Here is a 13,619-nt window from a genome sequence, read left to right on the forward strand (position 1 = left end):
TTGGGACCCCGACCCCCAACACAGAAGGAGGCAGAAGCCAAAAGGAGGATGCTTTAAAAAAATTTACAAATATATGCTTGTTTTACAACTTATCAGACATATTCAAAATTAAAAAGTGAAAGCTTCTCTGTTTCAATTTTATTCTCAATTATGATCTATTTCCCCAGGGGCAACCACTCTTAACAGTTTGACAAATGCATCCTATAGACCTTTAAGCAGAGGAACTCCCTGCCTCCCACCTCCTACCTCCCCACTACTCAAGATGACTCATTTCTGAAAAAAAAATTTAAATAGGAGCATTTCCTACTTATTGGTCCCACACTCTTTTTTCCCCTCAACATATCACAGACACAAACACAAATCTACCTCATTGTTTCTAGGAGCTGTATTTCATACTACATATACACTATGATTAAATTAAGCATCGCCGTTAGACATTTAGACTTATTTTTCACTATTACTAACAATGATCAATGTACACACTTGCTCCTACATGCCCGTGTGATGTGTGCAGGAGAGATTCCCAGAAGTTGGATTTCGGAGTCAAAAGATACCTACATTTTAAGGATGAACAGAGGGGAAAGCAAGAGCTAGGGTTCTGAGGAATGTTCCAATACCTTATGAGAGCACATCCCTTGTAAAGGCCACTTATTCCCTGCAGAATCCAAGAGAAGGGTCCTGGGAGGAGGAGGAGGAGGACAAAGTCTCTTGGGCTAGGAAGCCAGACTAGGTGTAACTCTTTAAGACTGAGTGGATGAACAGTGTGTGGATCTGGCCTAGAACCTGTTAGCGAAACACCGGAGCTGCCAACAGACTGAAGGCAGTTGCTGTTCAGCCCTGGCCAAAGCCTTGAAAGCCCAACAGAGCCATCCATGGTGCCAGTGGGTTCTGGTCCTCCCGCTTCTTCTCTCTTGTCCAATTATTTCCATTTTAACTCTTTGAGTTAAAAAATTTTAAATTTCTTTAATGTTGTTCCCACATGGAGATGATGAATGCTCACTAAACTTACTGTGATAATCATTTCGTGATATATATAAGTCAAATCGTTATTCTGTACACTTTAAACTTATGCAGTGCTACATGTCCATTATACTGCAATAAAAGCAGAAGAAAAAAAAAGAAGGACCTGGATTAAACTTTATTTGATTGATGTCCAGTAGCTGCCCTCATTCTGTCCAAATCCTATCTAGATAACTTGTCCCAACAGAGGCACATCAGCAGCTTAATTCTTTAATGTTGGCATTTTAATTTCACATATATACTTTAATACTTATGTCTAATTAACCAGAAAGATCATAAGTCAGAGCACCTCTTTTTGTGCTTATGGTTAAAAAAAAAAGAAATCCAAAGGAACAAAATCACTGAGGACAGTGCAGCTGTGAAATTAAAAGACGCTTACTCCTCAGAAGGAAAACCCTGACAAACCTAGACAGTGTATTAAAAAGCAGAGACATCACTGCTGACAAAGGTCCGTATAGTCAGTTTTTTGGTTTTGCCATCTGAGCCACCCTATGGCTGATTCATGTTGATGTTTAACAGAAAACAACAAAATTATGTAAAGCATTTATCCTTCAGTTAATAAATAAATAAATAAATATCTTTAAAAGCTATGGTTTTTCCAGTAATCATGCATGGATGTGAGAGGTGGACCACAGGGAAGGCTGAGCGTTAAAGAATTGATGTTTTTGAATCGTAGTATTGGAGAAGACTCTTGAGAGTCTCTTGGGCAGTAAGGAGATCAAACCAGTCAATCCCAAAGGAAATCAAGCCTGAATATTCATTGGAAGGACTGATGCTGAAGCTGAAGCTCCAATACTCTGGCCATCTGAAGGGAAGAGCCAACTCATTGAAAAGACCCTGATGCTGGGAAAGATTGAAAGCAGGATGACAGGGTGCAGGAGAGGGAAGCCTGGTCTGCTGCAGCCATGGGGTGGCAAAGAGCTGGACACGACTTAGTGACTGAACAACAACAAAGGAACAGAGGCAGGCTGCTAACAACACTTACATAGTAAAATGGAGCAGATTCTGACCTTTGCCAAAGGCATTAGCTGCATAACAAGGAAGGCTGGGCTATTCAATAGAATGTTTTAATTAACAGGCAGTTTCTATGATGTTCTTCAAACTATGCCATAACATCTGGTAGAAAATACTGTACTTGCTTACTTCATCTTGGTCATCCAAGTTCCCCAAAGGCAGGAGCTGTTACGGTCATTTCTGTGTTCCCTTTATTTGGTATTAGGTGTATGCTTAAAAAACACTGCTGAATAAATCAGCTTTGTTTTAAAACATCTCATGAACTCATGCAGCAGCCCTCTGTCATATCAAGTCACAGAAGACAGCTTAGCAGCTGGTGAAACCACTAAGGAAGATTTGGGGATCTTGTGACTGCTAACAGTGAGTGACATCAGGATGGTCAAAATTGCCACACCTGTCTTCTACCACACACACCCATCCAGGAGTGCTCCAACATGTCACGGGCTGCACATGAAGGACCTTGAGATCTATAAAAACAGGTCAAGCTTTAAAACCGCGTTGTACCACAATTCCAATCATAGGTATTTACCTAAGAAAATTTAAAACATGTCTACATGAAAGCTTGCCTATGAATGATCATAAACACTTTATTCATAACAGCTCCAAGCTGGGAACAACTCAAATGTCCATCAATTGGTAAATGCATAAGTAAATTGTTATAAATCCATGTGATGGAATATTATGAGGCAATCACAAATACATTCAATAAATTGACTGCCTCTCAAAACATGCAGAGCAAAGGAAGCCAGATATACAAAGTATCAAAGCTATGATTCCATTTATACAAAACTTTAAAATAGGCCAAGTGGTGGTAGTTACATAAGTATACCAACTTGTCAAATTTCACAGAACTATACACATAAAATGGGTGTATATAATTGTACATAAACTATATCTTAATATATTCAGATATTCTGAAGTAATTAGTCTGGGTTGTAGCCTGGATTAGCATTTTTTAAAGCTCTCCATACAATTCAAATGTATCAGTTCTGTTCAGTTCGCATAGACAAGGTTAAAAACCACTGACTGAGGGAATCAGGCCATAATTTTGGATGAAGTGGGAAGCATGCTATATCTTAAAAGAATCCCATTTGCAGATGTCTTGGTCTCAAACCACCTCCCTAGATGTTTTGAGGCTATGGAGAACTAGATTTCACTGGTTATATAAAAAAAATAACAGCAATATCAGCAATGTTTCTTTTAGTTAGAGCCCTTAGTGTGTGAGACCATGGGCCAAGAAAACTACATGTATTATTTCATGTAATTTTCACAAAAACAAAATTAGGTATTATTATGCCTACCTTACTGATAAAGAATTTAAGGTTAGGAGAAATAAACAAACAGGTCCATATCATATTAACAGTAAAAGTCTCAGCTCTTAAACTGTCTGATTCTAAAACTAGAGCTCTCTCTCTACAGGAGTGAACGGCATGGCTCTGGAGCTGTATTCCTGTGAACCTCTTTGGAGGCAATGGAGTGGGGCAGGACTTAAACAGTCTGGGTTCTGATAACATGACTTCCTGTTGGGACCAGAGGGGGTGCAGAAACATGGAGTGTGGGAGCCATGGTATGTGCTGTTTCTTTCTCCTTGCTTGTCCCCCCAGGCTTCTCAGTTCCTCCACAGCCCTCAGCCCTCAGCACTCTAGGCTGCTCGGTACCCTCGTGTGCTGCAGTAAATATGGGGTGAAGCACTCCTGATGCCTTCTCACCCTCTTGACAAACACTGTGGAACGCATTTCAGACAATATCTAAGTCATAACGGAATGGTGAGGTCCTCAAGATGGTTCGACGAGGTGTTTACAATGAGGGTTTCCCTGCTGGCTCAGACAGTGAAGAATCTGCCTGCAATGCAGGAGACTCAGGTTCAGTCCCTGGGTGGGGAAGATCCCCTGGAGAAGGGAATGGCTACCCACCCCAGTATTCCTTCCTGGAGAATTCCATGGTCAGAGGAGCCTGGTGGGCTAGAGTCCATGGGCTCTCAGACAGACAGACACAACTGAGCGACTAACTTTCTTTCTTTTCTTTTACATTTTAATGAAGTTAAAATTCTCTGAGCCTTTATTGAGCACTTATGAGGTCCTGGGCACTCTCTAAGCAATCTGATTGGATTAACTTATTTAACCTTCACAACAATACTATCACCTCCATGTTATTGATTAAACTGAGACAGAAAGATATTAAGCAACTTGCCCACTGTCAGTCAGCCAGTAAAAAGCAGAACTGGGATTTAACCAGGTGGTCTGGTTTCAGAGTTTGTACCTCTATATCACTGTGCTTCTTACTTACTTTTGATTTTATCTGTGTGATACTGCAGGTGCAGAAGCACCTTAAGAACTTTTGTTCCATGTCCTGAAAACCTGACCCTCTAATTATAACTCTGATACCATCAAAAATGGGTTTAAAGTTCAAATGAGATTTTTGCTAATGAACATGTGATTAGTCACTTAGTTGTGTCTGAGTCTTTGTGACCCCATGGAGTGTAGCCCACCAGGCTCCTCAGTCCATGGGGATTCTCCAGGCAAGAATACTGGAGTGGGTAGCTGTTACCTTCTCCAAGGAATCTTCCCAACCCAGGAATTGGACCCAGGTCTCCCACATTGCAGGCAGATTCTTTACCAGCTGGGCCACCAGGGAAGCCCAAGAACACTGGAGTGGGTAGCCTACCCCTTCTCCAGGGAAACCTCCCAACCCAGCAATTGAACCAGGGTCTCCTGCATTGCAGGCTGATTCTTTACCAGCTGGGCTACCAGGGAAGCCCCATAAACACAGCAACTTTTATAAATCATTTTAAATGCACGATGATCTATATCCTTATAAAATTTAACAAGGGAAAACTAATTCTTGATGTTAGAAAGAAGCTGAAGGGATAATACAGTATCAGACTTCACTCATGTCTTTGACCTGCTACTGTGTGACACTGGAAAAAGTTACATTCCTGATGTCTTACAAAATTCCCTTTCTTACAAAACAAAAACCATCACACTAAATAAAAAAGAAGAAACATACAGCCCTTGTACTTATATATCCATACTTTATCCCACTGGGTACAGGCTTGATTTCAGAATACTTATTTCTTCAAAAAGCTACTAGCCATTGTTCAGAGAAGTGAAGTATATTTGCTATCTTAGAATATGATTTTTAAACTCCCTCTAGGTTCTACAAAATCGAGCCCCAAAATATACCAAAAAATACTAGCCTTTAAAATATATTTGACAATACTGTTCAGAGCCTGATTTTCTCTATATTGTAACAAATCTGAAGTAGGCAGGAGGGAAAAGAAAAATCAGTAAGATTCCATAATTGGTTCCAGAGAAAAATGAAGAGATTAGCCCAACAGCAAGTTGGTTAAATGTGTGGATATATTATACATTCTCATGTGTGCACACATACATATTACTATTTAGAGTTTATCAGCAGAGCAATTGTACATTTTAGGATGGTAATGAAAATCCTGGTTTGGTCTGATGCCCCACGAATCCATAGAACCGTCTGCAATTCAAAGAGTAACTTTTAAAATAACTCATCTTCTTGGCAACTTTTATATTTAAGATTAAACTGGTTCTATGTTAGGATAATCAGGAGTATTTTGGACCAAGTCTAATAATCAGGAGGGTTTCCCAGGTGGGCCCAGTGGTAAAGAATCCATCTGCCAATGCAAGAGAAGCAGGAGACATGGGTTCGATCCCGCGGACGGGAAGATCCCCTGGAGGAGGAAATGGAAACCTATGCCAGCATTCTTGATGGGAAAATCCCATGGACAGAGGAGCCTGGCAGGCTACAGACCATGGGGTGCCAAAGAGTTGGACATGACTGAGCAACTGAGCATGCACGCTTTCTAAAAATTAGGACGTGAATGCTTTTGTACATAAACAGTCTGGAGAGCTATACTGGATTTGGCAGTAAGGGCTGCCACACCTAGGACTTAGCACAGAACTATCCTCTAAGAAGTAGTTTGAACATGCCACAATGAGGACACAATCTGGGGCTTCAGTTAGAGGTCTACACATGGACAAGAGAAAGATTTTCTTGACAGCAATGGTAGGTGGGCCTGATGAAGACAGGAGCCAGACTGACATTGAAATAATGGATAGGCAAAACATACCTTAAGGAAATTTTGCAAAGCTTCTTGTACAGTTGAGGATGGTATACTTCCAAACAGAGTAGCAGCCATTTTTCTCTCAATCCAGCTCAGTTTTGAGACCTGCAAATACACAGCAACATCACTCAGACCGCTGACCACCTTTTGAATAATCTCTCCTCAGATGCACGCGTGTATGCACCTATGGAGGGGATGCACACAATATCAGGCTGCCAGTTTCAGTTTAGTCATTCAGTCCTGTCTGACCCTTTGTGACCCCATGGACTGCAGCATGCCAGGCTTCCCTGTCCTTCACCACCTCCTGGTGCTTGCTCAAACTCATGTCCATAGAGTTGGTGATGCCGTCCAAACATCTTATCCTTTGTTGTCCCCTTCTCCTGCCTTCAATCTTGCCCAGCATCAGAGTCTTTGCAAATGAGTCCGTTTTTCGCATCAGGTAGCCAAAGTATTGGAGTTTCAGCTTCAGCATCAGTCCTTCCAATGAATATTCAGGACTGATTTCCTTTAGGATGGGCTGTTTGGATCACCTTGCTGTCCAAGGGACTCTCAAGAGACTTCTCCAACACCACAGTTCAAAAGCATCAATTCTTTGGCTCCCAGCTTTCTTTATAGTCCAGTTCTCAAATCCATGTACGACTACTGGAAAAACCATCGCTTTGACTAGACAAACCCTTGTTGGCAAAGTACTGTCTCTGCTTTTTAATATGCTATCTAGGTTGGCCATAGCCTTTCTTCCAAGGAGCAAGCATCTTTTAATTTCATGGCTGAAGTCACCATCTGCAGTGATTTTGGAGATCCCCCCAAAATAAAGTCTCTTCCTGTTTGCATTGTTTCCCCATCTATTTGCCAAGAAGTGATGGGACCAGATGCCATGATCTTAGATTTTTGAATGTTGAGTTTTAAATCAACTTTTTCACTCTCCTCTTTGACTTTCATCAAGAGGCTCTTTAGTTCTTCTTCACTTTCTGCAATAAGGGTGGTGTCATCTGCATATCTGAGATATTGATATTTCTCCTAGCAATCTTGATTCCAGCTTGTGCTTCATTCAGTCTGGCATTTCACATGATATACTCTGCATGTAAGTTAAATATGCAGGGTGACAATATACAGCCTTGACGTACTCCTTTCCCGATTTGGAACCAGTCTGTTGCATCATGTCCAGTTCTAACTGTTGCTTACTAATCTGCATACAGATTTCTCAGGAGGCAGGTCAGGTGGTCTGGTATTCCCATCTCTCTCAGAATTTTCCACAGTTTGTTGTGATCCACACAGTCAAAGGCTTTGGCATAGTCAATAAACAGAAATAGATGTTTTTCTGGAACTCTCTTTTTCAGTGATCCAGCAGATGTTAGCAACCAGATCTCTGGTTCCTCTGCCTTTTTAAAATCCAGCTTGAACATCTGGAAGTTCACAGTTCACATACTGTTGAAGCCTGGCTTGGAGAATTTTGAGCATTACTTTACTAGTGTGTGAGATGAGTGCAACTGTGCAGTAATTTGAGCATTCCTTGGCATTGCCTTTCTTTGGGATTGGAATGAAAATGGACCTTTTCCAGTCCTGTGGCCACTGCTGAGTTTTCCAAATGTGCTGGCATATTGAGGGCAGCACTTTCACAGCATCATCTTTTAGGATTTGAAATAGCTCAACTGGAATTCCATCACCTCCACTAGCTTTGTTCGTAGTGATGCTTCCTAAGGCCCACTTGACTTCACATTCCAGGATGTCTGGCTCTAGGTGAGTGATCACACCATCGTGATTATCTGGGTCGTGAAGATCTTTTTTGTACAGTTTTTCTGTGTATTCTTGCCACCTTTTCTTAATATCTTCTGCTTCTGTTAGGTCCATACCATTTCTTTTCTTTCCTTTTTTTTTTTTACTTTATGTTACTTTACAATACTGTATTGGTTTTGCCATACATCAACATGAATCCGCCACAGGTGTACAAGAGTTCCCAATCCTGAACCCTCCTCCCACCTCCCTTCCCATACCATCTCTCTGGGTCCTCCCAGTGCACCAGCGCCAAGCATCCTGTATCCTGCATCAAACCTAGACTGGCGATTTGTTTCTTACATGATATTATACATGCTTCAATGCCATTCTCCCAAATCATCCCACCCTCTCCCTCTCCCACAGAGTCCAAAAGTCTGTTCTATACATCTGTGTCTCTTTTGCTGTCTTGCATACAGGGTTATCGTTACCATCTTTCTAAACTCCATATATACGCGTTAGTATACTGTATTGGTGTTTTTCTTTCTGGCTTACTTCACTCTGTATAATCGGCTCCAGTTTCATCCACCTCATTAGAACTGATTCAAACGTATTCTTTTTAATGGCTGAGTAATACTCCATTGTGTATATGTACCACAGCTTTCTTATCCATTCATCTGCTGAGGTCTATACCATTTCTGTCCTTTATTGAGCCCATCTTTGCATGAAATGTTCCCTTAGTATCTTTAATTTTCTTTAAGAGATCTCTAGTCTTTCCCCTTCTAGTGTTTTCCTCTATTTCTTTGCACTGATCACTGGAGAGGGCTTTCTTATCTCTCCTTGCTATTCTTTGGAACTTTGCATTCAAAGGGGTATATCTTTCCTTTTCTCCTTTTCCTTTCACTTCTCTTTTCTCAGCTATTTGTAAGGCCTCCTCAGACAATCATTTTGCCTTTTTGCATTTCTTCTTCTTGGGGATGGTCTTGATCACTGCCTCCTGTACAATGTCATGAACACCCGTCCATAGTTCTTCAGGCACTCTATCAGATCTAATCCCTTGAATCTATTTGTCACTTCCACTGTATAATCATAAGGGATTTGATTCCAATCATGCCTGAATGGTCTAGTGGTTTTCCCTACTTTCTTCAATTTAAGTCTGATTTTGGCAAGAAGGAGTTCATGATCTGAGCCACAATCAGCTCCCAGTCTTGTTTTTGCTGACTGTATGGAGCTTCTCCATCTTTGGCTGCAAAGAATATAATCAATCTGATTTCGGTATTGACTATCTGGTGATGTCCATGTGTAGAGTCTTCTCTTGTGTTGTTGGAAGGTGTTTGCTATGACCTGTTTGATCTATTGGCAAAACTCTGTTGGCCTTTGCCCTTCTTCATTTTGTACTCCAAGGCCAAATTTGCCTATTACTCCAGGTATCTCTTGACTTCCTACTTTTGCATTCCTGTCCCCTATAATGAAAGGACATCTTTTTTGGGTGTTCTAGAAGGTCTTATAGGTCTTCATAGAACCATTCAACTTCAGCTTCTTCAGCATTACTAGTTATGGCACAGACTGGGATTACTGTGATATTGAATGGTTTGCCTTGGAAATGAATAGAGATCATTCTGTTCTATTCTCATCATGAATCAAGGTAAATTGGAAGTGGTCAAGCAGCAGATGGCAAGAGTGAACATCAACATTTTAGGAATCAGTGAACTAAAATGGACTGGAATGGCGAATTTAATTCAGATGACCATTATATCTACTACTGTGGGCAAGAATCCCTTAGAAGAAATGGAGTAGCCCTTATAGTCAACAAAAGAGTCCGAAATGCATACAATACAATATATATAAATATATATCCATGTTATATACACTAGAAATATAACCTTTATGGTATTATTTCTTGCCTTCCTTTTTCATAATTCTAACAAACCATGAGCTCTAAAAGCACTGGTTACCAAACCAATCTAAAATACTCTTAAGCAGGCTTGTATCCAAAGAAAGGGGTTGGGGGTGGGGAATGATGCTGATCCTGTTTGTTCACGTGATTCTTGACTGTGAGATGGTGAATAGTATTTCCTTGTACAGAATACAGTAGCTACAGGACTCAGCCTTTGCCATGTTCCCAACCTGACCAGAATGCAGCAGCTCAGAAACGTAAACAGGCCAAGGCTCCTCAATCCAGAAGGAGTGTGCCATGAGGGCAATGTATTTATAATTCAGGGGAATTTTTAAAAAAGCAACAACCACCAAAATTAAATCTCATATTGTCATTTGTTTTTTGCTTTCTTTTTAAATTTTTTCACTTTTAACAAATATGAATAGTAAATATATAATATAAAAGATTAAAGGGATTCAGAAATGAGTACTTAAAAGGGGAACTATGCTCTCCACAACCCCATCAAATGTCTTCCTTCTCAAGGCCATTTTCAAGGGTACTAGGTAGCCATTGTTTTGTTGTTGTTCAGTTGCCCAGTTGTGTCCAGCTCTTTGCAACCCTATGGAATGCAGCATGCTAGCCCTCTGAGGTAGCCATTCAATTCAGTTCAGTTCAGTCACTCAGTCGTGTCTGACTCTTTGCAACCCCATGGTCTGCAGCACACCAGGCCTCCCTGTCCATCACCAACTCCAGGAGTTTACTCAAACTCATGTCCATCGAGTCAGTAATGCCATCCAGGCATTTCATCCCCTGTCAGCCCCTTCTCCTCCTGCCTCCAATCTTCCCAGCATCAGGGTCTTTTCAAAGAGTCAGTTCTTTGCATCAGGTGGCCAAAGTATTGGAGTTTCAGCTTCAGCATCAGTGCTTCCAAAGAATATTCAGGACTGACTTCCTTTAAGAAGGTAGCCATTAATCCCTATTTTAAAAAAATTATTCTATAAATATTTTATAATAACTTCAAATGGACTGTAACCTTTAAGAAGTGTGAATTACTATGTTGTACACCTGAAACTTACATAATATTGTACATCAACTATAGCTCAGTTAAAAAAAAAGAGGTACTAACTATTGATATTATGTAACTATTAACATCGGAGAAGGCAATGGCACCCCACTCCAATATTCTTGCCTGGAAAATCCCATGGATGGAGGAGCCTGGTAGGCTGCAGTCTATGGGGTCGCTAAGGGTCGGACATGACTGACTGAATTCATTTTCACTTTTCACGTTCATGCATTGGAGAAGGAAATGGCAACCCACTCCAGTGTTCTTGCCTATAGAATCCCAGGGACGGGGGAGCCTGGTAGGCTGCCGACTATGAGGTCGCACAGAGTTGGACACGACTGAATCGACTTAGCAGCAGCAGCAGCAACTATTAACTTATGTAAGCTATAAGGATACACCGTATAGCACAGGGGATATAACCAACATTTTATGATAACTTTAAATGTAGTATAATCTAAAAGCAAAAATAAACAAATGGGATCTAATTAAAATTAAAAGCTTCTGTACAACAAAGGAAAATATAAGCAAGGTGAAAAGACAGCCTTCTGAATGGGAGAAAATAATAGCAAATGAAGTAACTGACAAACAACTAATCTCAAAAATATACAAGCAACTTATGCAGCTCAATTCCAGAAAAATAAACGACCCAATCAAAAAATGGGCCAAAGAACTAAATAGACATTTCTCCAAAGAAGACATACGGATGGCTAACAAACACATGAAAAGATGCTCAACATCACTCATTATTAGAGAAATGCAAATCAAAACCACAATGAGGTACCACTTCACACCAGTCAGAATGGCTGCGATCCAAAAATCTGCAAGCAATAAATGCTGGAGAGGGTGTGGAGAAAAGGGAACCCTCCTACACTGTTGGTGGGAATGCAAACTAGTACAGCCACTATGGAGAACAGTGTGGAGATTCCTTAAAAAATTGCAAATAGAACTTATGACCCAGCAATCCCACTGCTGGGCATACACACCAAGGAAACCAGAATTGAAAGAGACACATGTACCCCAATGTTCATCGCAGCACTGTTTATAATAGCCAGGACATGGAAACAACCTAGATGTCCATCAGCAGATGAATGGATAAGAAAGCTGTGTTACATATACACAATGGAGTATTACTCAGCCGTAAAAAAGAATTCATTTGAATCAGTTCTGATGAGATGGATGAAACTGGAGCCGATTATACAGAGTGAAGTAAGCCAGAAAGAAAAACACCAATACAGTATACTAACACATATATATGGAATTTAGGAAGATGGCAATGACGACCCTGTATGCAAGACAGGAAAAAAGACACAGATGTGTATAACGGACTTTTGGACTCAGAGGGAGAGGGAGAGGGTGGGATGATTTGGGAGAATGGCATTCTAACATGTATACTATCATGTAAGAATTGAATCGCCAGTCTATGTCTGACGCAGGATACAGCATGCTTGGGGCTGGTGCATGGAGATGACCCAGAGAGATGTTATGGGGAGGGAGGTGGGAGGGGGGTTCAGGTTTGGGAACTCATGTAAGAATTAAAGATTTTAAAATTTAAAAAATAAAAAAACTGAAAAAAAAAAAAGACAAAAAAAACCCCCAAAAAACTTTAAATGTAGTATAATCTATACAAGCGGCTTCCCAGGTGGCCCTAGTGGTAAAGAACTTGTCTACCAATGCAGGAGACGTAAGAAACTCTGGTTAAATCCCTGGGTCAGGAAGATCCCCTGGAGGAGGGCATGACAACCCACTCCAGTATTCTTGCCTGGGAAATCCTATGGACAGAAGATCCTGGTGGGCCACAGTCCCTGGCATCACAAGGAGTCTGACACAAACCAACTGAACACACACGCATAATCTGTAAAAACTACATTCACCACGTTCTACACCTGAAACTAAGATGATAACCATAAGTCAACCATACTTCAAAAAGAATACTGCTGCTGCTACGTCACTTTAGTCGTGTCTGACTCTGTGCGACCCCAGAGACGGCAGCCCACCAGGCTCCCCTGTCCCTGGGATTCTCCAGAGTTGGTATACCCCCAAAATTATTCTCTGGCTTTTCTACATATTGTTACTTTATTGCTATGCTTATTTTTTCTTTTTTGAACTAGAAAAAGAAGATATCTTGTTCATCTCCTTCTTTGACTTGTTTTCTCTTAACATTATAGGTTTTAAGAGTTCATCTAGAGTAATTGAAGTTCAGTCATTTAAACAGCTCTGAGACATCCATCATTTAAACATATATCAATGATTTTTCACCCACTCTTTTTTTCAGTGGACATTTGGGTCTTTTTCCATTTTTTTGCTCTTAGAAACAAGGCTGCTACAGCCATTCTTATATATCCTTCTAACGCACATTTGCAAGAGTTTCTATAGGGTAGGTACCAGTGTCATACAGTAAACAAACAATCAAATTCAAGAGATAATACCCAATTGTTTCTAAGATGGTTACATCAATTTGTACTCCCACAACAATGTAAGAATTTCTATTATTCCATATTTTTGAAACATCTCATATTAATAATTTAAACTTTTATCAAATGGGAATAAAATGGCATCTCCTTATTTAATTATCATTTCCTATTATTTCTAATTCAAGATTTATGGTTTTTAAGCTGTTTTGTTTCTGAATTTCTAATACTGATATAATTGCTTTATGATCAGAAAACCCGTATGATATCAATTCTGACTTGCTTCATGATCTCATGTATGGTTAATTTTGTAAACATTCTGCATATGCTTGAAGAATGTATGTCCTCTTTGGCTAGCTACATGTTTTCAACTATGTTTATTAGATCAAAATTATTAAATGTGAGGCTCTAATCAATGTTTTAGATACTTAT

General features: G+C 40.2%; 1 protein-coding gene across 2 annotated transcripts in view; it reads right to left on the reverse strand.

The window, feature by feature from the left end:
• LOC138437039 (regulator of microtubule dynamics protein 2) overlaps window positions 1–13,619 on the reverse strand; it is a 112,179-nt gene that overhangs the window by 13,816 nt on the left and 84,744 nt on the right. For both annotated transcript variants that reach the window (XM_069583532.1, XM_069583531.1), the window contains exon 8: window positions 6,137–6,235. In XM_069583532.1, the coding sequence (XP_069439633.1) occupies window positions 6,137–6,235 (99 nt within the window). The remainder of the gene's footprint in view (window positions 1–6,136; window positions 6,236–13,619) is intronic.

Source organism: Ovis canadensis, chromosome 3, assembly GCF_042477335.2.
Source record: "Ovis canadensis isolate MfBH-ARS-UI-01 breed Bighorn chromosome 3, ARS-UI_OviCan_v2, whole genome shotgun sequence".
Lineage (NCBI taxonomy): Eukaryota > Metazoa > Chordata > Mammalia > Artiodactyla > Bovidae > Ovis > Ovis canadensis.